The sequence below is a fragment of the Eptatretus burgeri genome, chromosome 17 (genome assembly GCF_056783735.1).
Source record: "Eptatretus burgeri isolate ZD-2024b chromosome 17, Ebu_testis_v1, whole genome shotgun sequence".
NCBI lineage: Eukaryota > Metazoa > Chordata > Myxini > Myxiniformes > Myxinidae > Eptatretus > Eptatretus burgeri.
The window spans coordinates 60009291-60036784 of record NC_140977.1 but is presented as its reverse complement, the minus strand read 5'-3'; the positions used below and the strand labels follow the sequence as shown (position 1 = coordinate 60036784).

At 44.4% G+C, this 27494-nt stretch overlaps 1 protein-coding gene across 1 annotated transcript in view; it reads right to left on the bottom strand.

The window, feature by feature from the left end:
- Window positions 1–3311: 3311 nt before the first annotated feature.
- The window catches only part of LOC147010264 (receptor-type tyrosine-protein phosphatase H-like), a 137405-nt gene continuing 113222 nt past the window's right edge, over window positions 3312–27494 (bottom strand). Inside the window, exons 28-30 of the mRNA XM_085861229.1 lie at window positions 26818–26978; window positions 9892–10027; window positions 3312–3970 (exon numbers count right to left, since the gene is read on the bottom strand). Of these exons, the coding sequence (XP_085717355.1) occupies window positions 3857–3970; window positions 9892–10027; window positions 26818–26978 (411 nt within the window). The 3' untranslated portion in view covers window positions 3312–3856. The remainder of the gene's footprint in view (window positions 3971–9891; window positions 10028–26817; window positions 26979–27494) is intronic.

Here is a 27494-nt window from a genome sequence, read left to right as displayed (position 1 = left end):
GCAAGGCACCACCCAAGGGACCGCACGCTACTGCAGGCCCAACACAGACACTGATGTCTCCGGGCATTTATAAGCATTGCAATGTAACCAGAGATTCGTAGCTATGATGATCAGGCATTCAATAATATGAGTGAGGAAAGTGAGGAAAGTGAGAGAAAAACTTTATCTTTATTAATAAATCGTTGTGGCCTGTTGAGCAGTCAAAAAAACATGGTGGCTTTAGACCCCGGTGATGTAACCCAGGTGCACCTTGAGACCCCCATCGACAGCGAGGTGACCGAGCATGCACCTGACGAAGGATATAATTAAATAAGTCCGTTGATTATCTTCAAAAACGGGGGTGTTTTAATTAACTCAAACACCCAATTTTCACTCATGCACTTCCTTGGAGTTCTCTTAATATGCATGCAAAGTTTCAGGCTGCTAGGTTTCATGGTTTTGGAGTTATGGAGGAGACACACACATTTATTAGTGCAGATTACATGGAAAGACAAATGACCGACCGTAAAGCATGACCTATCGGACATCCACTTCCTGCTTCCTGTTTAAATCGGGCTTTCCGTGAATAGTTAAACTTGAGTTAGACATGAAGAGCTAAATATTCCATTATTTCAATGAGGTAATGAATATATATGTAATGACGATATAACAATTTGCCCTTTGTTTGAAGAATGGGAATAAAGGGGAAGTGGTGGGGGGGAGGGGGGTTGCAGTGTTAGATAGGACCGATTTTAAGTGGGGGGCGGAATACAATTTCAAACATAACTGTGTGGCACATTACCACTATGTGTGGTATGATTATCCAAAATGTAAATTAATAAACAGGATATCGTTGTATTGTTACGAATTTGGAAGCTTACTGCACTCAGCATTCAGGTCCTTATAGAACAGTTATATCAGTAAGTGTGTGTTTATAGATAGAACCCGTCCCTGGTCTAATGGGAATTAAATATTCATGCGCTGCAGAGTTATTTTGATAGTCAGGATTTTCTTTCACATTTTTACATCACCAACAACTACAACAACACCTTCATTCCATCCTGATGCCATAACGCTCGCGGTGGGCAGAGTTCAAGAGGACCTGGCATCTCTCTCTCACCCAATCCGGGGGATGCGAGTGAAGTTGCCGTCAGTCAGCCAATGAGCGCAGCCCACGCAGGACAATGTTACTCTCCCTGTTTGACGGGCGGTCCGCCATGGCGGCCGCCACGCCGCCCGGTCCAATCAGCGGACTTGGCGTCCCTTTTGGCCAATCACGGGGACGACAAGCGCATTTGCGCGCCAAAACCATCCAGTGAGCGAGAGCGGGTCCATGGCAGGCGGCGACTCCCCTCTGGAGAAGGGGTGAATAATAGTTTGGCGCGATCTGACAGAAGGGTCGGAGTTGAGTTGGTTTTTGGTCTGCTGGATCGCCTGACCTTGTCTGCTGGCGCTCGCTGCTTCGTTTGCACTCGCGCTAGTTGGCGTCCACCCTTCATTCTCTGTCCCGGGCACTTGGGTTGGCATCATGGTTGCCGGTTCGATAGAGAAGAGATTGGTCCCGTGTGCTTGAGCACGTCTTCGGTCTGGTCTGCGTCTGGCTGCACCCCGCGGATCCGAGGCGTCTCGTCCGGCGCAGTACGACAAGCAATCAGCCAACTCAACACGGGAGGTCACCTCGTCTCGCCTCCTCTGGATTCGGCTGCCCTGGTCCGTCCTTTGACGACCGGAGCTCCGGGAAGGGGTGGACGTCCATCCGCGTGCTCGCGGCCAGGTTGCCAGCCGTCCTGACTCCCAGCCAAACTATCCTCCTCGGCTGGAGAGCCGAATAAAGACCGTTGAGGTCCATCTTCTTTTGGGTATTTGTGTGTGCATGTGTGTGTTCTTGGGCCCCATCTGTAAGTAAGAATTGTTAAGTGCTCTTTGCTGTACATTATTTGCATTGTTTAGTCGGTTTAACTTTGCTCTTTGTGTGTTCCCTCTCCCCTATTGTAAATAAATATCCATTTTGTTGAATGTACCAGCTCGTCCTTGTCCTTTCCTTCATTGGCTCGCCACGGCGCGTGTTGGGGGATTAAAAAGGCTATTGCTGCCATAGTTGTGCATTTGGACCGACGGGACCTCGGTAACCATCCGCTCGGGTTACGCACGGGTTGAGCACGGTAACGGCTCGTCCTGTTTGAGCTCCGTCGAGGGTGTGAATTCCTCGGTAGCTCGCCACGTGGGTCTATAGGTATTTTGAAGTTTGGCAAATCACCCTGTCCCACGCGGTTGAATTATTGACGATTCACGGTCATGTAAGGGACCCGTACCTTCGGAGTTATCGGAAAGGTACGATCTACATTCCGGGTGTTCAGTGGAGCCGACTCTACTGCTCCAACTAGCGGTCGTGCTCCCCGCCGATACCCGGCCCACAACAGTATATGCCTGGTGTTGGCTTAATGGTGAGGATGATGGGCTTGGAATCCTAGGGTCTTGGGTTCAAGCCCTGTCTTATGTTGAATCAACACCAGGTGGGGTTTACACAGTCCCTCTTCCTTCTCAGGTTGGCAAAATGAGTACCATCATGCTGGGATGATTGGACAATTTGAGTATCTTTTGTTGGAGTAGTGACCCGTGATTGTGTCCAATAGCCCAGGACACTGCTTTGGCAGCACTGATGCTCTGTACAGAGTCTGGTCTGGATGGATGGATATAACGCTGTTCTCAGCTAAACGCTGTGGAAACCAAGGCCTTCAAGGTCATTTCAATCTCTTGCGATGAAGCAGAGTCTATGGGCCTTTCACTTTTCCACAGCCGACAATTCAGTGGTCTCTCCATCTTGCACCCTCTGCTCCCTCCGTGCTTTGTCTCCCCCCAGGTATCTGCAGGACGCATGCGGTCCACCATCAACCATCTTCTTGTGAAACTGCTTAAATCCAGAACCACTGCTCACCTACACTCATTTATTCGTTTTTCCATGTGTGTGGAACCACCTTCCACACACAATTTCATTCTTCCCTCCATGTCTTCAAACAGCTGTTCACCACCATCTCAAGTCATCCCCATCCAAAACGATGTTATTTTATACACCCATTAAGCCACTCCCCACCCCTCCCAAAATTTTGTTTATGTATCCATCTTGTCCACCCCTTGCTTTCTCCCCAACCCCTCATCGTTACCTGCATCCCTTGTTTATTTGTCTCCGTCTACCTTCTTCCTTGGCCCTGCCGTTTCCATTTCGCCCTTCTCTTTCTCTGGTTACTTTTATTATGTTGTGTCCTGATCCGTTCTGTGTTCCAGCTCTTCCATGAGCCTTGACGTTGTCTCCAAAAAATAGACACGACATGATATAACATTAGAGGAAAAATGTTTATATTCCCAAAACAATTGTAATACGATACAAGTCAAGTTTTACGTGATGAGAGAATATCTACTTGGGTTTTAAAAAAACAGCTCCCTCATAGCATTTGACGTCTTGATGGATTATTCTGGTAATGTTTAAACCAGGTGTGGCAGATAGATATTATTATCTTCAATGATTACCAAAATATGTGCACCTGAAATTCCGGGTTTGATTTGTCATAGCAGAGCATCGTGTGACGTAGAGAGCCAATTTACTCCAAGCTGACACTCTGTGGACTCGGGTCTAGTGTCCTTCGTTTAATGTCCTGTGTGTTTGGTGACATATCGGCAGTACTCAAAATAGAAATTTTTCCCAAAACGCAATTTTTAGAAAAATTAAATTAATAAAAAAAGACATTCATCACATCATTTGATCAAATGTCTGGAGGTTCATGAAGTTAGAACAGCTTTTTCTCAGCTGAGCTCATGAATATAGGGTTATACTGTCTTTATCATGAACCATTGGTTAGGTGTTTCTGGTTTTGTAAGAACGTTAAACTTTCTTGTTCTGAGAGATGATCGGAACGTTCACGTAGATCGGATCTCCAGTGGACCTCTTGCTCTTCAAATAGTCACTCACACACTTGTGCAGGAATACGTACTGTATCTGGAACCAGAGAGTGGCACAAGACTAAGTTACAAATACTTCGTTTATACGTCAGCAGTGTGAAATGGTATGAAAACCAAAAATATTTTGACATTTTGGCAAGAATGTGAGAGTTAACAGGTGAGTAAGAGTTATTCATGATGTACAAAACCTTGGCTCATGAAACAGTGAGAATGGATTGAAGGTTAACATTTCTGAAGGATTGAAGGTAAACATTTCTGTGATACTCAGTTACCCTTCCTTAAACATGGACACAACACAGTACACTTTACACTTCCTTGACAAAAAGAACGGGCTGAAGATGCATCTGAGCGGGTTTAGCTCGAATGACAGCTTGAGCACGTCATGACACAAACAAACGTAAAAACATGTGGTGGGATTGAAAAGGGCTCTTCTCTTATCACCATGTCCTTTGTTCACATGGAGAACCTGTGCACAAGGTTTGTGTTTTATCATAATTTTCATATCAACATAATTCCTTTATCAGGAAGAATTGCTCACACTTGTTGGGAGTCATTGTTACTCAAGATTTCAGAAAATCAGATTTACTTTCAATTTCTCCATCTGTTAAAGGTTACTCTTGGTGTCTGGCAGTTTGTTAAGCCTTCCCCTATGGTCTGTAGGATAGGGGTGGGGGTAGGTGGGGTATATCTGTTGCAGAGTTTATTTCTACAATTGGTGACCCAAATTTTCATGGTACCCCAGAGTTTCTTCGACCCATAGGTTTTTCTCCCTTCTTTCTGCCAATGTCTGAGCTGTATCTCGGATCAGTCTGCGACTTTCGGAATGAAATTTTGCATCGATAATGGGAAGAAAACGTTTGCGGGGTTGGTGCAATTTTCTTTGACCTTGACCTAATTTTAAGGTCATGACCCAAATATAGACATTTAAACAAAATTCGACGAAGGTTTATCCAATCGGAATGAAATTACCCTTTCTCGATAGCCGAGAGCAAGCCGTATTTATGTTGTTTATAAATCATAATCCTCCGGGTTAAAGGTCAGGGTCATATTACTCTCTGAAAAAAAAAAACTCGATTTTTGTCATCATTCAATTCTGACAATACAGAATCTCAAAGACCACTTCACCCTTCCAAGATGTTCTTGCATCATTATACTGTACTTGCGCTGAAATTGTGTATCTGATATTTGTTTTGTGTCCTTGACCTACTTTTAACCTGCGACATGTCTCAGGTCTAAAGGAGCTCCGCATTAATGTTGTTACTGTTGTTGTTAGAGTTCTTATTGGGGGTTTATTTTTGAAATTTGCACCCATTCATGATCGAACAGCTGCCAGACCACACCCACACCCACATTTGGTGTTTGACTCCACACACCAGGCACCCAAACAAAATTATACGACCGCCATCTTGGGCCTAAGATATGAGGCTGGGAAGCCTCTGCTGATATTATACTGCTCAGGTTTGTTGCGTCACATTTCCATTGGCTTTGTTTGGGTCGAGCTGTTATTTACGATGATGGACCCTGAAAAATCTAATCATGCGTCGTGTAATAGTAAGGTTTAAACAAGCCCATCATAAGGCACGATACGTCAGATTGCATGGTAATTACGTTGCGTAGTTTTTGAACGGCCCCATTTTGGGGTTAAACATCCGTAACTGTCTGATGAATCAGCTCGTTCTGATATAACCTTGGAAGAGTCTGACATGGATGAGAGATGGCGAGTTCATCTTTTAATAACACATTAAATGTGTGTTTCCCAATCATATTGTTCATCTTTTAATAACACATTAAATGTGTTTCCCAATCACATTGTTCATCTTTTAATAACACATTAAATGTGTTTCCCAATCACATTGTTCATCTTTTAATAACACATTAAATGTGTATTTCCCAATCACATTGTTCATCTTTTAATAACACATTAAATGTGTATTTCCCAATCATATTGTTCATCTTTTAATAACACATTAAATGTGTATTTCCCAATCACATTGTTCATCTTTTAATAACACATTAAATGTGTATTTCCCAATCACATTGTTCATCTTTTAATAACACATTAAATGTGTGTTTCCCAATCATATTGTTCATCTTTTAATAACACATTAAATGTGTTTCCCAATCACATTGTTCATCTTTTAATAACACATTAAATGTGTTTCCCAATCACATTGTTCATCTTTTAATAACACATTAAATGTGTATTTCCCAATCACATTGTTCATCTTTTAATAACACATTAAATGTGTGTTTCCCAATCATATTGTTCATCTTTTAATAACACATTAAATGTGTTTCCCAATCACATTGTTCATCTTTTAATAACACATTAAATGTGTTTCCCAATCACATTGTTCATCTTTTAATAACACATTAAATGTGTATTTCCCAATCACATTGTTCATCTTTTAATAACACATTAAATGTGTGTTTCCCAATCATATTGTTCATCTTTTAATAACACATTAAATGTGTTTCCCAATCACATTGTTCATCTTTTAATAACACATTAAATGTGTTTCCCAATCACATTGTTCATCTTTTAATAACACATTAAATGTGTATTTCCCAATCACATTGTTCATCTTTAATTAACACATTAAATGTGTTTCCCAATTGCATTGTTCATCTTTTAATAGCACAGTAAATGTATTTCCCAATCACATTGTTCATCTTTTTATAGCACATTAAATGTGTTTGCCAATCACATTGTTCATCTTTTAATAACACGTTAAGTGTGTGCTTCCCAATTGCATTGTTCATCTTTTAACAGTACATTAAATGTGTGTTTCCCAATCGCATTGTTCATCGTTTAGAGCACATTAAATGTGTTTCCAAATGGCATTGTTCATCTTTTAATAACACATCAAGTGTGTGCTTCCCAATCACATTGTTCATCTTTTAATAACACATTAAATGTGTGTTTCCCAATCACATTGTTCATCTTTTAATAACACATTAAATGTGTGCTTCCCAATCGCATTGTTCATCTTTTAACAGTGTATTAAATGTGTTTCCCAATCGCATTGTTCATATTTTTATAACACATTAAATGTGTGTTTCCCAATCGCATTGTTCATCTTTTAATAACACGTTAAATGTGTGTTTCCCAATCGCATTGTTCATCTTTTTATAACACATTAAATGTGTGTTTCGCAATCGCATTGTTCATATTTTTATAACACATTAAATGTGTGTTTCCCAATCGCATTGTTCATCTTTTAATAACACGTTAAATGTGTGTTTCCCAATCGCATTGTTCATCTTTTTATAACACATTAAATGTGTGTTTCGCAATCGCATTGTTCATATTTTTATAACACATTAAATGTGTGTTTCCCAATCACATTGTTCATCTTTTAATAACACATTAAATGTGTGTTTCCCAATCACATTGTTCATCTTTTAATAACACATTAAATGTGTGCTTCCCAATCGCATTGTTCATCTTTTAACAGTGTATTAAATGTGTTTCCCAATCGCATTGTTCATATTTTTATAACACATTAAATGTGTGTTTCCCAATCGCATTGTTCATCTTTTAATAACACGTTAAATGTGTGTTTCCCAATCGCATTGTTCATCTTTTTATAACACATTAAATGTGTGTTTCGCAATCGCATTGTTCATATTTTTATAACACATTAAATGTGTGTTTCCCAATCGCATTGTTCATCTTTTAATAACACGTTAAATGTGTGTTTCCCAATCGCATTGTTCATCTTTTTATAACACATTAAATGTGTGTTTCGCAATCGCATTGTTCATATTTTTATAACACATTAAATGTGTGTTTCCCAATCACATTGTTCATCTTTTAATAACACATTAAATGTGTATTTCCCAATCACATTGTTCATCTTTTAATAACACATTAAATGTGTGTTTCCCAATCATATTGTTCATCTTTTAATAACACATTAAATGTGTTTCCCAATCACATTGTTCATCTTTTAATAACACATTAAATGTGTATTTCCCAATCACATTGTTCATCTTTAATTGACACATTAAATGTGTTTCCCAATCGCATTGTTCATCTTTTAATAGCACAGTAAATGTATTTCCCAATCACATTGTTCATCTTTTTATAGCACATTAAATGTGTTTGCCAATCACATTGTTCATCTTTTAATAACACGTTAAGTGTGTGCTTCCCAATTGCATTGTTCATCTTTTAACAGTACATTAAATGTGTGTTTCCCAATCGCATTGTTCATCGTTTAGAGCACATTAAATGTGTTTCCAAATGGCATTGTTCATCTTTTAATAACACGTCAAGTGTGTGCTTCCCAATCACATTGTTCATCTTTTAATAACACATTAAATGTGTGTTTCCCAATCACATTGTTCATCTTTTAATAACACATTAAATGTGTGCTTCCCAATCGCATTGTTCATCTTTTAACAGTGTATTAAATGTGTTTCCCAATCGCATTGTTCATATTTTTATAACACATTAAATGTGTGTTTCCCAATCGCATTGTTCATCTTTTAATAACACGTTAAATGTGTGTTTCCCAATCGCATTGTTCATCTTTTTATAACACATTAAATGTGTGTTTCGCAATCGCATTGTTCATATTTTTATAACACATTAAATGTGTGTTTCCCAATCGCATTGTTCATCTTTTAATAACACGTTAAATGTGTGTTTCCCAATCGCATTGTTCATCTTTTTATAACACATTAAATGTGTGTTTCCCAATCGCATTGTTCATATTTTTATAACACATTAAATGTGTGTTTCCCAATTGCATTGTTCATCTTTTAATAGCACAGAAAGTGTTTTTCCCAATCGCATTGTTCATCTTTTAATAACATGTTAAATGTGTGTTTTGCAATCGCATTGTTCATCTATTAATAACACATTAAATGTGTGCTTCCTAATCGCATTGTTCATCTTTTAATAGCACAGTAAATGTGTTTCCCAATCATATTGTTCATCTTTTAATAACACATTAAATATGTGTTTCCCAATTGCATTGTTCATCTTTTAATAGCACAGTAAATGTGTTTCCCAATTGCATTGTTCATCTTTTAATAGCACAGGAAATGTGTTTCCCAATCGTATTGTAATTGTTCATCTTTTAATAACACATTAAATGTTTGCTTCCCAATCGCATTGTTCATCTTTTAATAGCACAGTAAATGTGTTTCCCAATTGCATTGTTCATCTTTTAATAACACATTAAATGTGTTTCCCAATTGCATTGTTCATCTTTTAATAGCACAGTAAATGTGTTTCCCAATCGCATTGTTCATATTTTCATAACACATTAAATGTGTGTTTCCCAATTGCATTGTTCATTTTTTAAGAACACATTAAATGTGTGTTTCCCAATCGCATTGTTCATGTTTAAATAACACATTAAATATGTGTTTCCCAATCATATTGTTCATCTATTAAAGCAAATTAAATGTGTTTCCCAATCGCATTGTTCATCAATTAATAGCATAGTAAATGTGTTTCCAAATCACATTGATCATCGATTAATAGCATATTAAATGTGTTTCCCAATCACATTGTTCATTTTTTAATAGCACAGTAAATGTGTGTTTCCAAATTAGTCCGTTACCAGATTTTGTCACAGGTTGTGACCACAGTGCCGTCATTCTTGTTTCAAATTGTGACCTAATTAACAAAAAACACCTTTTCGATCATAACTTGAATAGTGTTCATCCGATTTTCATGAAGTTGTGTTTTATGGATAGATTAATTATAGATGGGGACACATTTTCTTAATTTACACTCTATCCCTAAATGTTAAAGGTCAAGGTCAGATGGTAGTTCAAAAAAACACATCTGCCATAATTGGATCATGGGAGGGGGATGCTTACCATTGGCGATCGCTTTGTGATCAGATGTCTATTATGGTTACTATTGGTTTATGAGTCATGATTAATATCGATATCCATCGACCTCTGACTTATGCGAGTCATTTAAAAAAAACCTACCTCCGTCTGGACCATCATGCAGCGATTGCTTCTCATGTCCTTGACAATTTTGTAAAGGCTGATCATGTTCTCATGTTCGATTTGCTGCATGGCATGATCCAGGGCGAGGAAAGTCCCAGTACGTCCAACACCAGCACTGCACAGTAAAGTATTGTGTGTGGGCGAGGGAACAGAGAGGGAGGAACAGTAATGTCAAAAAAGTGCAACGACATCCACTTATATTATATACTTGTAAAGACAACCTGTCACTTCGCTGATGGGAATATTAAGACAGGGTGGAGGGGGGAGCGAGGAAAGGTGGGAGAGTGAAAAAGGGGTAAGGAAAGGAGAGCTAAGAAGTGGGGGAGAGCGAGGAAGGGGGGGGGGGAGAGTGAGGCCTCACGGCATGCTGCTATACACTCCGGGATGGGGGAGGGTGTGAGGCGGGAGGGGGCGGAATGATCCCCTTCTGCCAGCAATAGTACAGGATTGAATGTAATTGGGTATGTTAAAACAGCACGCTCAAACAGGACAGCACGCTCATACTAAACAACACCTGGACACTACCCAGAGATGTCCGTAGGGGGTGGAAGGGCTTTGGGAGGTAAGTGTGAGAGAAGGGGAAGGGAAGGATGGGCGTTTTCCTTCACTCACCGAAAAATCTGCACCAGTGTTTGTGGCTTTATTTAATTTCCACACACACAATGAGCTATAGAATCTCGTAACCTGAGACGAATTGTAGAATTGATCTGATCAGCAGTTCTGGGAATGACTGCAAAAGGAGATACCTATTCAAATCTCTGTTAAACTGGGAAAGGTTGTATTCTTGTGGTGCCGGGTCTCGGTGGTGAGCACGAAAGCTCGATGGAGCAGTCGAGTCGGCTCCACCGAACACCTGGAATTTCCAGGTCGTCACCCCGGATAACTCCGGAGCCGACGGGTCCCTTATTGGACCGAAGATCGCCAATAGGTCGACCACGTGGGATAGGGCCGATTGCCAATTTCAATTTACCTAAATACCCACGTCGTCCAAACTACCGGGCAAATTCACCCTCGGCAGGATCTGCACGATCCGGGCCATTACCGAGACGGATCCGAGCAGTACCCCAAGCGGAGAGTACTAGAATCCTGCTGGGCCGATTGCACGATTACGGCAACAATGAAGCCTCCTAGTTCCCGTTCGCAGCGCGGCAAACCAATGATAGAAATACAGAAACGAGCTGATACATTCAACAAAAGGGATATTTATTTACAATAGGCAAGGAGAGGAACACAAAAGAGCAGAGTTATCTGACGATAAGAAATGCAGTCAATGTACAAGTAAAGGTACTTATACAGTTGCTACTTAAAGACGGGCCCACACACAGACACACACACACACAGAAATGGACCCGTCGGGTCTTTATTGAAGGCTTCCAGCTCAAGGACAGGTGAGCTAGAGACCAGAGCCTGTGCTTGGACCTGTCCACCTCGTGTGGTCTTCGGCGATCCGGCTCGGCGGGACACGATGTCGCCCCAAGCACCAGGTACCACGCTGTCCAACCGGCCACGCACCAATGGACCAAGACCAAGGAGAAGATCAGAGACGACGATGATCTAGCTCGGCGGGACTTGAACCCACAACACGATGATGATGACCACCACGACCACGACCCTTTTACCACAGAATCATTCCAAAAAGCTCTCAGTCTGGCGTTCTTTATATTCCTTTTTCCTCCGGGGTGAGCAAATCGCCATCTGAGGCGCTCTCCACCCTCATTGGACGGGGTGCCGTGGGAAAGGTCACTCTCTGTGGAAATCTCAATCCCATTGGCCGGGGTGTCGTGGGAAAGGTCGCTCTCTGTGGCAATCTCAATCCCATTGGCCGGGGTGCCATGGGAAAGTTGCTCTCTGTGGCATGATTGGACAAGGGGCACGCCTCCCCTTCCTGGGCAGAGTCCCGGTCTGAGGCAATGGAAATCTCCGCCCACGTACGTGGCCGAACGCACGTGGGCAATGGCGTCGGTGTGTGAAGTGAAGTGAAGGAGGTTTGTTGTAAACTAATCTCTGCAGTACACACATGTAATTCCCATTAGACACATGTAGGGGGCCCTAACTATAAACACACACTTACCGATAAAACTGTTCTATAAGGACCTGAATGTTGAGTGCAGTAAGCTTCCAAATTCGTAACAGTATGTTGCTGCGAAAGAGGATGCAGGGAGGAACCTGCAGAGTTTGTCAGAACATGGGATAAAACTCGAGGAATATCATACTGTGTTGACCTTAAGGAACAGAGACAGTGTGGGCATGTGCAGAGGCTGCCAAACATGGAGAGCATGTGAAAGTTTCTAAAGGAGGGACAAGTAATTAAAGGCACTTTGAGCATGTTCCAGTTTGTTGAGAGCAATTACTTTTTGTATTCCTTGGTCGAGGCTCGTATGAGAGCTAACACACAACTCACAGCAAGGAGGCATGAGACAAGAGGGGCGGGAGTGGAAGGGACAAAACAGTGGGGAACAGACACATTAGGTGAACTGTGGAAGGGAGAGGGATGGGGATGGGACGGGGAACATGGCGAAGAGAAGATGGACATTTCAGGGACTTTCAGGAAGGAAAGCAGGAGAAATGAAGGAAGTGGGCTTGGGTGGATTATCGGGGGTAGAAAAGATCGAGGATTTGGATGGGGGAAGATAAGAGGTGGTGGTGAACAGCTGTTTTGAAAGCCTGGAGGGAAGAATGGGAAAGAATAGAGTGAGGGAGTTTATTCCAAAGGTGGGAAAAAAGAGGAATGAAAGAGTGAAGGTGAGCAGCGATTCATGATTTTGGTAGTTTTACCAGAAGGGGGTTGTTGGCGGACCTTGAGCACCCGAGAGGAGAGGGTAGAAGACAGAAAGACCACCGACCTACCTGTGGTGAGAGAGTGAAAGTCCCAAAGACTCAGCCTCATCGTGGGAGACACCAAGGATCTTAAATGCCCTGGTTTCGACAGCGTGAAGCCGAGAAAGGTGGGAGGCAGGAGCACCAGCCCAGAGGGGAAAGCGGTACTCCATCAGGCTACGGACAAAAGCTTTGTAAGTGGTCAGGAGCTCAAGAGGGCCGAGGAAGGACTTTGCACGACGGAGGATTCCCAGTCGGCGACTGGCTTTTGAGGCGAGGTTGGAAATGTGACTTTCCCAGGAAAGGTCATGGCAGATAGTGAGACCTAGAAGCTTGAAAGAAAAGACTTCTTCCAGAGGATTGTTGAGAAAGTGGATGGGGGTCCTTTCGAAACGGTCCTTTCGAAGAGACATAGTGAGAGTGTGAGATTTGTCTGGATTGAAAGACATGTTCCACGTGTTGGACCAGTTTGTGATTTTATCCAGATCTGCAGTGAGTGAAGAAGCTGCTGCTTGCCGGTCTGAGGGATGACAGATGGTACGGCAGAGGGTGGAGTCGTCGGCAAAGAGAAATAGAGGATTTTCCAGAGAGTCCGAGAGATCATTGATGAAAACCAGAAAAAGAACAGGGCCCAGAACGCTACCTTGAGGAACTCCAGCCTGCACAGGAAGAGGGGATGAAAGAACTCCATTTAGGGCCACACGTTGACTGCGACAGGAGAGGAAGTCTGCGAGCCATGAGTGGAGATGGCCTTGAATACCATGGGAAGAGAGTTTGGTGAGTAGGGCAGGGTGCCAGACTGTGTCAAAAGCACGTGATATGTCCAGGGATACGGCTCGGATTTCCTGTCTGGCATTGAGGACCTCCATCCATTGATGGGAGAGCAGAAGCAGCATATCCAGGGTAGAGTGACCTGGTCTGAAACCAAATTGATGATTGGAAATCAAGCCATTGGAGAAGAGGAAGGATTTCATATCTGAGGCGATGATGGATTCCATCACCTTGCTGATGATTGGGAGAAGGCTGATTGGTTTGTAGTTATAGGGATCTGTTTTTGCACCTTTTTATGCAGGGCAGTGATGTTAGCAGATTTCCAAGCAGATGGCAGATGACCTTGGGCAAATGAGAGGGTGAATAGAACAGAGAGAGGGTGAGCAAGAGCAGAAGAGCAGGCTTTGAGGACACGTGGGCTGATGCCGTCTGGACCGGTTGCAGAATCTGACTCGAGGTTTGAAAGCAAGCTCTCCACCTTGTCAGGAGAAAAGGATACAGAGTCCAGGGACAGTTGGGTGCGACTGGGTAAAGTGGGTAGAGATAGTGATGGGTTTAGGACACAAGATTTAGCTGCAAACACCGAGTTTAGACATTCAGCTTATCACGTGTGGAATCAGCAGTGCGGCCATTTGAGGTAAGGGAGGGGATGGAGGGGGAACATACACCAGAAACAGATTTGATTAAACGCCACCAGGATTTTGAGGAGGGAGAGAGGTTTGAGAGTTCAGACTTGAGATGAGAAAGATGTTGTTTTCTGGCTCTCCTGAGGGTAGATACACACTTGTTCCGAGCTTTGTGGAAAGAACTGAGATTGCCCCCAGTTGGGTTTGCTTTCCATGAGGCAAAGGCAAGTTGTTTCAGGCCAACTGCCTCGCCACAAGCTTCAGTAAACCAAGGGCGGGAGGAAGGGTAAGACAACTGAACACGAGAGGGGATAAATCTGTGCATGAGGGAGAGCAAGTTTCTTTGAAAGAATTCCCAGGATGAGTTGATGTTTGAGAAAGTAGTGATAGGAGACCAGTCTGTCAGTTTGATGGCTGCTCGGAGACCCTGCCAGTCGGCTTGAGTGAAATGCCAGACTCGACGGCGGTGAGGTGGTTCTCTGATAACAGCCAGAGAGATGTCCACTTTGACAAGGACGTGGTCAGAAGAACCAATTGGAGCGAAGGAAGAGCAGCAGATATTGTCAGGGAAATTTGTCAAAATCAGATCCAGAAGAGATGGAGTGCCATTGGTTGAGATCCGGGTCGGGAAGTTGACCGATTGAGTCAGTCCCAATGAGTCGCAGAAAGTTTTTGCTGAGGTGCCATGGCAGGTGAGAGAGGTACCCACACCTAGCCAACTCGCATGATGACAATTGAAGTCACCACATAAGAGGAAGAGAGAGTTTGGATGAGAAGATAGAAGATGGTCCATGTTTTCGGATAGTGAGGTGTAGATGGAGTCATCACTGTTCGGTGGACGGTACAGTACACATATAAACATGAGGTGGGAGTGGAGGGGAAGCCGAAGCCAGAGGTATTCCTGGGGGTGTGGGGGAGTGAGAGCAGTGCATGGAGAGTGAGGAATAGATTCTTTGATGAAGAGAGCAACACCTCCACCAGGACGAGGGTCAGGTCTGTCATACCGTAAGAGGGAGTAGCCAGGGAGAGATACTTGGGAGTCAGACACGTCTTGGGAGAGGAAAGTTTCTGTTAGGCAGATAATGTCTGGTTTGTCAGTGGCAACCTGTATGGAAAGATCTGAAAGGTTTGAGCGAAGGCCCCGGATATTTGAGGTCCACACTTTTAATGAAGAGGAAGGGGAGGAGGCTTTGGGTGCAGGAGGTGGAGGGGGAGGGGGAGGGTAGGACAAGGGACGAGGGGGGCAGGTAAGGAGGGTTACTGAAGGAGTGTGGGGTATTGCAGAACAGCGAGGGGAGGGGGCCGAATGAGGAGGAGAAAAGGCTCTGTGGTGCTGGGAGAGAGGGGGGACAAGAGACAAGGAAGAAGGCAGTTGAGGATTTGAGGAGGTGGAGTGAAGAGATGGAGGTGAGAGGGCAGTGGAGGGAGGCAGGTTGGTGGATGAGAGGGGGGGGCAACTTTGAGAAGGAAGAGTGAGGGGGATGAAAGGTGGGAGAAAGGTGAGGGGGGGATTTTTGAGAGAGGTGAGAGGGAGGCTTGGAGGGAGAAGAGTGGGATGGTTGCTTTGAGAGTGAGAGTGAGGGGTGAGGGGGGTGAGTTGGCACTGAAGTTGGAAAAAAAGAATGGTTGATGGAAAGCGAGCATCCATGGCAAACTGTGGTTTTTAAAAGTTTTAGGTCAGAGATGCGATTTAACACAATTCTTGATGGATGCAATGAAGGCGAATTCAGAGCATGGAGAGAAAAAGCGCTGTAATAGTTGGATTTTTTAGGCAAGGAATGAAGGAGAGGTCGAAATGAGAGCAGTCTGTTAAAATAGCAGAAGAGTAGTGCATTGTGAAACAGTAAAGAGTACCACATGTGTGAGAGAGGAAGATGAAGCATTATAAGATCGTTTTTGTAGTTAAAAATAATGTATTAGAGTTCAACAGATTAGGTCATGGAAGTGTAAAAAAAAAAAAAAAATCGAGGAAGAAGACGAGGAGGAGGTTAAGAGGAAGAAGAAGAAGCAGAATCGGGAGAAGGTGAGCGTGTTGTTGTTGGGTATATATATATATATATATATATATATATATATATATATATATATATATATATATATATATATATATATTTTTTTTTTTGTTGTTAATATTAATATATGAGAGAGTTCAATAGATTAGGTCATGGAAGTGTAAAAAAAAAAAAAATCGAGGAAGAAGACGAGGAGGAAGTTAAGAGGAAGAAGAAGAAGCAGAATCAGGAGAAGGTCAGGTCAGGTATGGGAGCATGTGCCAGAACAGCACGTCGCTGCGTCCACTTTCCGCCGGTACTCCAGGGGCCTCCGTCTGGCCATCCCCCAGGCAGATGCCAGGCCCATCCCCATCTCCTTGAGATGATGGTCAACCTGTTGCAACCATGAGGCACGTGGTCGACCCACTGGCCTCCTCCACTCATGAGACTCCCTCGCTGAGAGAATCTGGTGAGCAGGATCAGAGTCAGGAAAACGAGCCACATGTCCATACAGCCGCAACTGACGCTCACGGACTATGCAGGTAACAAATCTCATCCGAGTCTCTCTCAGCAACCGCTCGTTGGACACAAAATCCGACCAGCGATAGCCAAGGATTCTCCGAAGAGACCTGGTACCAAAGGAATTAAGTCTCCGTCTCAGATCCTTGGTCAGAGTCCAAGTCTCGCACCCATAGAGCAAGACTGGAAGTACCAAGGACCTGAAGACTCGGACTTTCGTCCTCCCGCACAGGTACCGGCAGCGCCACACCCCATGATCCAGTGAATCCATGACTCCCCAGGCCCGACCCAGACGTCTATTGACCTCTGACTTGCAGCCGGCAGAGACATGAATATCACTGCCAAGGTAAGTGAATCTCTCCACGACCTCAACATCCTCACCACAAACAGACACAGACAGGACAGCAGCATCCAAGATGTCACCGAAAGCCTGGATCTTAGTTTTGACCCAAGAAACCCGTAATCCCAACGGCTCCGACTCCTCATTCAGCACCTCGAGGGCCCCCAAGAGGATGTCTAAAGTCTCCGCAAAGATGACTGCATCATCTGCAAAGTCAAGGTCCGAGATCTTGACATTCCCAAATGACGCACCGCAACTTGATCTCTCCGACATCCTCCCTAGAATCCAGTCCATACAAGTGCTGAAAGTGTGGGGGCAAGTACACATCCCTGACGAACTCCAGTAACAACTGGAAATAAGTCAGAGAAGGTACCACCACACTTCACAGCACTCTCAGTACCAGAGTAGAGTTCAGACATCAGATCGATCAGTTTTGGTGGCACCCCACGAAGACCAAGAATCCTCCAGAGGACATCCCGATTCACTGAATCGAACGCTTTACAGAGATCAACATAGGCTGCAAGCAGCCCCTGCCGAAACTCTCGTCTGCGTTCGATGAGGACACGAAGTGCAAGGATACGGTCAATCGTTGACCTCTTTGGTGTAAAGCCTGACTGCTCTGGACGCTGGTGCTCAAGCAGATGGTGGCGAACCCTATCGAGAATTATCCGAGCAAAGACCTTGCCCGGCACTGAGAGCAGCGTCACCCCTCGGTAGTTGTTGCAGTCTTGGTGATCACCCTTCCCTTTCCAGAGAGGGACAACAAGGCCCCTCTTCCAGTCAGTTGGGATGATGCCTGTGTTCCAGGCAGAGCACAAAACTGCATGCAACGACACGAGTGCAGCATTTCCACCAGCCTTGAGAAGTTCGGCATGGATGCCACAGATCCCTGGAGCTTTGCCCCGTTTCAACTGGTTCACCGCAGCCCGTGTTTCCACAAGCGTAGGTGGACCACAGTTGATTCGAGGGTCAGCAACAGGGATTGTAACACCCTTGACGTCCAACTCGACAGTTGGGGGATCAGCCTGGTACAACCGCTCAAAGTAACCGGCCCAGCGGGCCTTCACTTCAGACTCCTTTGTCAAGAGCCTACCACTCTCTGCTCTAACTGCAGTGCTCCGAGGGATGGGCTTGGATGAACGTAATGCGCGAATTCCCCTGTAAGCGGGACGAGAATCACCTGTCCACAGGTGATGCTCTACCCCCTCACAGATTCCTCGCACATAGGCCTCCTTGTCCACCCTCAGTGCACGTACAGTTTTACGCCTCAGCTCCCTGAACAGCTCAGCTCTGCCATTCAGCCTGGCCCTGCGACTCTGGTCAATGGTATCCAGTGTCCCTTGAGAGACAAAATTCTTCTTTGCCCTGCGGTGAGCTCCAAGGCATCCACCGGCAACATCAAGGACGGTGGTCTTGAAGGCGCTCCACAACTATTCAGGACCCCCCAAAGCACCCAGACCCCCCAAGTGTCCACTCAGCCTGTTCGCAAACTCCTCAGCTACTCTCTCATCCCTGAGCTTGGCAACATCCAGCCTCGGCTGGGATGGTACCATTCTCCAGGATTTAAGGTGCAGCTTTAGAGTTGCTACAACAAGCCTGTGGTCAGTATTGAGGAACTGAGCACTCCGGTAGACCCTGCAGTTCTGGATCATCCTCCAACGACCGTCAATGAGGACATGGTCAATCTCCTTTGCCACACCGCCAGCGTTGGAATACCAAGTCCAGCGATGAGCTTGTGGGCGCTGAAACCATGAACCAGCCACCCTAAGTCCATGACTTCTTGCAAAGTCAAGGAACTTAGTGCCATTCTGGTTCATAGTTCCTGACCCATGGGGACCAACACACACCTCATAACCGTCCCTATCAGTTCCAGTCGATGCATTGAAATCCCCCAAGACTAGAAGTGTATCTCGTCTGGGGCACTGATCAACCACAGACTCGAGTGTGGCATAGAATGCATCCTTCACGGTGAGATCACTTGCCTCAGTCGGAGCATAAACAGAGACCAGGGAAATGACACCTAAGGAGTGACGAATCCTTAATCTCATAATATGCTCGTTGACCGGTGTTACCTCAATTATCATTGGGGTCAGCTTATTGGACACAGCTACAGCAACTCCTTGGGTATGGTAACCATCAGAGCGACCAGACCAATAGTAGGTGTAACCACCCACCATTATCTCGCCGCAATCCGGTCTCCGAACCTCAGAGAGAGCTGCAATCCCGATGTCCAAACGCTTGAGCTCAGATGATAACAGAGACAGGTGATCATCCTCTCTTAGGGATAGGACATTCCAGGCACCCACCCGAAGGGACCGCCTCAGGTTAACCCAAGGAGACCGCCGTCTGGTGGACGACACCTCAGCACCACTCCGACACACTCTCCCGCAATCTGACCCAAGGATGTTACCCTGTGGTTTCCCTCCTATCAAAGATTGGGGGTCCCGAAGGCTTTGCCCCAATCCCGTCATCCGGTGAGCTGCCCTGCGAAGGGAAGCTGCACAGGAGGTACTCCCACGGAGTGGGTTTTCAGATTTTTTTGCGTTTTTGCGTTTTGCGGAATGAAGGGTTTTACGGTGGCCGGAGTGCAAATCCTGCCACCAACCTCCTAATAAGAAGTGACCCAACTGCAGGAGGACGTCCGCAGACACAGTTGGGCACTAGATATGGATGGCCGTTGGCTCACAAGGAGCTCCTCCGCCCTTTGACAGGTTTTGTTTTTAATCCTGCTGGGTGTCCATATCCAAACACCCTCCTCACCAGAAAACCTGGTGGGGGAGACGGTTTAGTCGCCGACAACCCGACCATGGAACAGGTTAGTACAGGTTTACATGGTACCTGTAGCAGGTCACAGATCGAACCTGACCTGACCTGACCTGACCTGACAGAGAAGGTGAGCGTGTTGTTGTTGTTGTAGGGTTTTTATTTATTTATTTATTTATTTTTGAGATAAGAAAGAGATTAGTTGGGAGAATGGGGGATGTTTGGAAAGTGGGGAGGATCAAAATTGAAGGTAATGGGGAGGATAGAAATTGAAGGTAATGGGGAGAAAAAACAAACAAAAAAAAACCGATCGAACACCGAGTAGAACCGGTAGGCCTCAAGCCTAGGCCTAGGCCTCAAGCACAGGTAAGAACGTCGACAAAAATACTCACAAAATAGCACGATTTTTGAAACAAAACCGAACTAGCAACACACAGTAACATGTAGGTGAGAAAATTAAACAGTTAAAACGGGACAAATAACCGGAAACTTAGCTTTGAGAACGTCAGCAGGGAGCCCCAAAGGAGACCTCTCGCTGCTCTAAAACCGGAACCGGAGATACTTTGGGATTTTCAAGCAACCAAATTTTACCTTGTCTTTGTTTTTGGCCATTTCTCATGAACACTCAATTTCCAGACTTGGGAACAATTGATAATTGTTTCAGATCGACATGTTTAACGTATTACCTCTGTCACCGAGGGTAGAAGGAGGTTATGTTTGCATCCCTGTCTGATTGTCTGTTTGTTACTTGGCAAAAAAATTTTTTTGGCAAAGCCTGAGATTCAATTTTGGGGAAGATTCGAATCCAAATTCGCAGATCTGGATCTGAGAATTTTTTATGTGATTCTTCACCATTGAGAGATCAGGCCAAAAACTATGTATAGCAGTGCTTCTCAACCCTTCCTCTGTCATTTACCTCCTCAGCTTGATGTATTTCGCCATTTACCCCCTTACTCCCATGCAAAAAAATGCATAGCCAGCATAGTGGCACAGAAAAAAGGAAGATGGAACAACTTTATTGTTCAGGTTTTGCACAAAATAAACTTTGATAAAGGAAAAAAAACTATACAGTCCACTTATATCAAACAAGATCAAACAAAAATACCAGAAGCATCATCAGTGGGGACTCTGCTGATTCATTGAGTCAACCAGTTTATTTATTCGAGGAGCTGTCGATGACAACGCCACCCTCATGTCGTCATCGGCTTTAACGCGGTTCCTTGCCTTTGTCTTCATTGCTATAAAAGTAGAAAAACCTGATTCACGTAGATATGTGGTGACAAAGGGAACAAGCACTTTGAAGGCTCGCTGAGTAAAAAGTGGGAATGAATCTGTGAGTTTCATCCAGAAATCAACACCAACTCTATCAAATTCTTCCTTAAGACTATCAGAGGACTGAAGATCTATCAGCTCCTCTTTTGCTGGGTTGTCATCTCTCATTTCTGACAGATCAGTGGTAAAAGGTCTTAATATCCATCTTTCTGTAGGTATCATGTCTTCTGGAAAGTAGCCAGTGAAGTGACGCTTCAAGATGTTCAAATGTGCTGTGATGTCTTCATTTATTTCAGGTAACGCACCAGGTTCTTCTCAAATGGCCTCATCCAAGTTTGGAAAATTTGCAAATTTTTGTTGATGAACTCTTCGTGCCCATAAATCCAGCTTTGTCTGCAATGCTTTCATGTTTTCACCTGCTTCAACGATGGTTACTGATTTCCCCTGGAGTTGTTTGTTGACTTGGTTAAGATGGGTAAATATATCTGAGAGATACCCTAAAGAGGCGATGAACTTTGAATCAGAAATCTTTTCCCACAGCTTTGAATCCCGGTCACGAAGAAAAATCTCGACCTCAGTACGGAGCTCAAACACTCGGTTAAGAATAAGTCCACCTGAGAGCCACCTCACCCCAATATGAAGCAAAACAATTGAATGCTCAGAGCCAATCTCATCACAAAAAGCTTTGAACAAGCGGTGATTCAGTGCTCGGGCACGAATGAAACTGACAGCCTCAATAACTTTCTGCAAAACCATTTTCAGATTTTCAGGAAGGGTTTTCACAGCTAATGCATATCTGTGAAAAACACAATGCGTTGTTATCACATGGGGTGCCTTTTGTTTTCCAAGTGCAGTGAAACCTGATCTAACTCCAGCCATACAAGTTGAACCAACTTGTCCCATGTGAGACTGTTCCTTTCAAAGAAGTCTTCTATTTTCTGCATTATGTCAGCAACCTTTGTGGTTTGTTGGAGAGTTTCTCAGAACAGAAAATATAATGTATTATGTGTTGTCTGTCTCACATCACAACGATAACGGTGTTATTGATTTTGTCTGAAGTTGCTAAAAAAAATCGTTGCTAAAAGTTGCTAAAAAAAAAAAAGTTGCTAAAAAAATCTAAAAAAAATGAGGAATGAAAGAGTGAAGGTGAGCAGTGATTCGTGATTTTGGTAGTTTTACAAGAAGGGGGTTGTTGGCGGACCTTGAGCGCCCTGCGGAAATGTGGTGGGGACAAATCGCAGAGAGAGCTGGGGGGGGGCTCGGCTGGAGAGGAGACGGTAGAAGACAGAAAGATCACCGACCAGCCTGTCGTGAGAGAGTGAGAGGCCCAAAGACTCAGCCTCATTGCGGGAGATGCCAATGATCCGAAATGCCTTGGTTTCTACAGCGTGAAGCCGAGAAAGGTGGGAGGCAGGAGCACCAGCCCAGAGGGGAGAGCAGTACTCCATCAGGCTGCGGACAAAAGCTTTGTAAGTGGTCAGGAGCTCAGGTGGGCCGAGGAAGGACTTTGCATGACGGAGGATTCCCAGTCGGCGACTGGCTTTGGAGGCGAGGTTTGAAATGTGGCTTTCCCAGGAAAGGTCATGGCAGATAGTGAGACCCAGAAGCTTGAAAGAAAGGACTTCTTCCAGAGGATTGTTGAGAAAGTGGATGGGGGGGGGGGGTTCGAAACGGTCCTTTCGAAGAGACATAGTGAGAGTGTGAGATTGGTCCGGATTGAAAGACATGTTCCACGTGTTGGACCAGTATGTGATTTTAACCAGATCTGCAGTGAGCGAAGAAGCTGATGCTTGCCGGTCTGAGGGATGACCGATGGTACGGCAGAGGGTGGAGTCAGAAGTAAAGAGATATAGAGGATTTTCCAGAGAGTCAGAGAGATCATTGATGAAAACCAGAAAAAGAACAGGCCATGTAACAGGCCATTTACCCTGCCATATAAATTTTTACCCTGAGGGGGTAAATTTACCCCTAGTTGAGAATCACTGATGTACAGCATGATATCTCTAAAAGTTGTGGATGACATGTGACAAATCGAGATGGAAAAGTTGATTAGTTAACAAGAACAAGCCAATTGGATTTTGGTTTAGGTCCGAATTCAGATCCGACTCATCAGTGGGATACAAAAAGTTAATTGTTGATGCTGGTGGAGGTTTGTGTTCTACCGAGTGCCGTTCTAGTCTAACAATGTGATGGGTACTTTCCAGGTCAAGATTTCAGAACTTGAAAACAAGAGTTGAAATGAAACTTGGACTAGTCCGTGATGAAAATGATTTGGGCGAGCTGTTTACGTGCCTTCCACATTCCCCTTTGTTTGAGTTGTGACGTTATTTGAACAGAATGTACGTCATGGGCAGCAGATGTTTCATACACTCTTCTCGCACTTGTATTTATTTATTTATTTATTTATTTATTTATTTATTTTTACAATAAAATATTCCACAACATCCAGCTTCGAGTGGAGCTCTTCCATTCAAGTCTAAGCAAAGCTTCACTTCTAAGACGTGGCAGATCTGGGTACGTTTAAGCTGAAATTTATGGACAAAACTCAGTTCTCTGAGATTTAGAAGGAACTTCGATGCAGATGGAGATCATTCAGCCCATCAAGTCTGCATACTGTTATGAAGCTGGAAGCCATGAGCACTCAACATACAGGTCCTATAGCTCAGTTATTTCGATAAGTAAATGTGGATAGATAGCTCCCCGTCCCTTGTTTAATGGGTAATTAAATGTTCATGCGCTGCGGAGTTATTTTGATCGTTAGGATTTTTACATCTACAACTACAACAACAACGCCATCTTCACTCTCACAGCGAAAACCCTCTGCTCCCGGCATTCTCCGTGCGCTCGCTGGTATGCGGGTGTGTTCGGAATTCCATTCCCAAATATGGTCATGAACCGGTTCGCTTGGCTGCACGCCAAATAAGGGAATGCGTCGTGTCCCACCCAATGAGAGCGGGCTACGATGAACGAACCGCGCCCGAGAGCGACAAAAGGAACAAAGAGCAAATAATCGGGTGGAATCTGCTCGAGCGGGTTGGAAAGAATCTGCGCCCCATCTTCGTGAGCGCGTGCTCTGGTTCCCAGCTCATCTTGTCACTGGCGTGATAGCGTGCTCTGGTTCCCGGCTCATCTCGTCGCTGGCGTGGGCTGGCGTGCTCTGGTTCCTGGCTCATCTCTTCGCTGGCGTGCTCTGGTTCCCGGCTCATCTTGTCGCCGGCGTGCTCTGGTTCCCGGCTCATCTCATCGCTGACGCGGTCTGCGTTGGCTGCCCTTCGTCCGTTCGTGCCGACTGGTGCTCCGGGAAGGTGTGGACGTTGAGCCGCGCGCTCGCGGCCAGGTAGCCAGCCACTTTCTCGTCCCTCAGCTCGACTTCCCTCCGAGCTGATGGGATAATAAAGACAATTTTGGGTCCGTTTCTTTTGGGTGTGCGTCTGTCTGTGGGCCCATCTATAAGGGGCTGTCACACCTTGACGTTTTAGCCAGTGTATGGCAAGGGATCAAAATGTATGTAAAACGCTGGCGTACGCTGAACTATTGATGTTTTTTAAAATTTTTGGTCGTATTCATAACGTGTTGGACGTACAGTATGCATAACGTATTAGTAACGTACACAGAGCGTTTTAATCACATATAGATAACTTATGCCAACGAATGCTGAGCATGTTGTCGGCGTTCACAACCTATGCCCAACGATATGCATAACTTATGCATAAGTCTAACTTATGCATAGCGCGTGGCAGCGTATCACCGACGATCACGTGGCGTAGGCTATTCATAGGCTGTGGCTCGACGATTCAAATCATAACCACACTAGACATCGAAGTGTCAAGCTGCTGTCACACCTTGACATTTTAGCCAGCGTATGCCGAAGTATGAAAAATTTGCCGAACCATGCTGGCACACGTCGAATACGTTATGGTTAAGTTTTGTATACGTTAAGAGCATGCTGAAGCACACTGGTATACGTCGTAGTACGCTGGCATACGTCGTCATATGCCGAGTACGTCGAGAAATTTTCAGCATGTTGAAAATTTCTCGACGTACTCGGTGTATGACACACGTTCCGCATACGCTGGCCATAAGTTGTAGGCACGTTACGCGATCGTTGACACACGTCGACACACGTTACTTGTGAGGTACTCATAAGTCGAAACACATCAAGGTAATGGTTAGCGTCAGTGTTCCAGACTCCCTGTTTTTTTTTTTCCTTTGGTATGACGGTCACGTTGACACACGTCGACACACGTTACTTTTAAGTTACTCATAAGTCGAAACACGTCGAGGTAATGGTTAGCGTCAGTGTTCCAGACTCCCTGTTTTTTTTTTTTCTTCTTCTTCGGTATGACGGTGATGTTGACACTTCGATTTCTAGTGCGGTTATGATTTAAATCGTTGAGCGGCAGCCTATTAATTATATTATATTATAACCGCACTAGAAATCGAAGTGTCAACATCACCGTCATACCGAAGAAGAAGAAAAAAAAAATCAGGGAGTCTGGAACACCGACGCTAACCATTACCTTGATGTGTTTTGACTTATGAGTAACTTACAAGTAACGTGTGTCAACGATCGCGTAACGTGCCTCCAACTTATGGCCAGCGTTATGCGGAACGTGTGAGTCATACGCCGGCATACGTCGTAAAATTTCAGGCATGCAAAAATTTGAGGACAACCACAAAGTACAACGATTAAAGTCAGCGTACTACGACGTATGGCAGTGTTTTTCAGCGTGCTCCTAACGTATACAAAACTTACCCATAACGTATTCGACGTGTGCCAGCGTTTTAGAAAAAATTTCATAAGTCGGCATACGCTGGCTAAATCGTCAAGGTGTGACAGCGCCTTTAAGTAGCAATTGTTTAAGTGTTTGTGTGTAAATTTGCATTCTCTATTAGTTGTGATAACTCTGCCCTTACGTGCTTCCCTCGTTTCCCCGATTACTGTGAATAAATACACGATTTGTTAAATGTATCAGCTCGTTTCTGTGTTTCTTCCATTGGCTTAGCATGGCGCGTGTTGGTGAATTACAAAGGCTGTTGCCACTGTAAATGTACATTTGGACCGACGGGACTTCGGCAAACCATCCAATCGGGTTGCGCACGGGTCGGGTACGCTAACGGCTCAACTTGTACGAGTGCTGTCAAGGGTGTGAATATCCGGTAGATCGCCACGTGGATCTCTAGCTATTTTGAAGATTGGTAAATAACCCTGTACCACGTGGTGGAATTATTGATGATTCATGGTCCGGTAAGGGACCCGTACCCTCGGAGTTTTCTGAAAGGTACGATCTAGATTCCGGGTGTTCGGTAGAGTCGACCCTACTGCTCCACCTAGCGGTCGTGCTCGCAGCCGATACCCGGTCCGCAACAATACATCAGGAAAATTGAAAATGGTCCTCAACTACCTTCTCAGCCTTATCTGTTGGTATAGTCGATGTGGTTCCACCGTCGGATTCCAGTATCATTAACAATGTGCTCAGATGTAATTCCAGAGCAAGTTAAGATTTTTCCGGAACACTTCGCTGCCTTGTGTGCTTTTACATGGACGCGATATGAATGTACCGCCTTGTCTCTCACATCGAGGATGATTATAACATGGAGGTTACTTGTACCATTTTGTACTCAAGTGGTGTTCTCCAACTGTTGACCTGAATGAAATTAGGAGTTGTTCTGAAACATGAAACATGACATGTAATCCCAGCAATTCCATGAATATAGTTGTTAGGAAGGACTGGCATTGCATCAACATTGATATCCAGGAAAAGTCCTATGTGGAACATCAACAACCTTATACGTGCTTCCATACCTGCAGTGGACAACGGTGGCTCGAGACGTGTTCATTTTATTGCAGTCATTGTAGACGACGGAGACAAAGTCTATGAGATGACTGGTGCTCCTGGGGACACCGTGGTCAGGCCAGGCACGGAAGTGATAATGAGACACTCTTCTGGTCTCATTGTTATGCTTCTAAACAGACAAGCAGACAGTGATTGTGAGTTCGTTTATGCTCTAAACAAACAAGTGAAAGAAAAGATCACCCACAAACAACCAAAATACAAACAAGCAAAACCACAAAAATTTATATTTTATTAAAAAAAGAAAAACCTTTTCACTTCGAGTTCATTCTCCACTTTATAATTTACTCCATTATACCCTCAACACCGTGGAGAATCCTGAGTTCATAATAACTTCACTCTTCCTTCATCAAATTCGCTACCAACAGTGATTCGCACACCATTGATCGAGACTCTGCTCCCGTAAACACACACACACACACACACACACACACACACACACACACACACACACACACACACACACACACACACACACACACACACACACACACACACACACACACCTCCGATCGGTGACAACTGCCATCTCCTTATGAATGGTTGGGGTTATGTCACCTACCTCTTGCCATGGAACAACAACCTTGGGGTTTTCATTATAGTGGAAATCCATGTGAAACCAACCTTT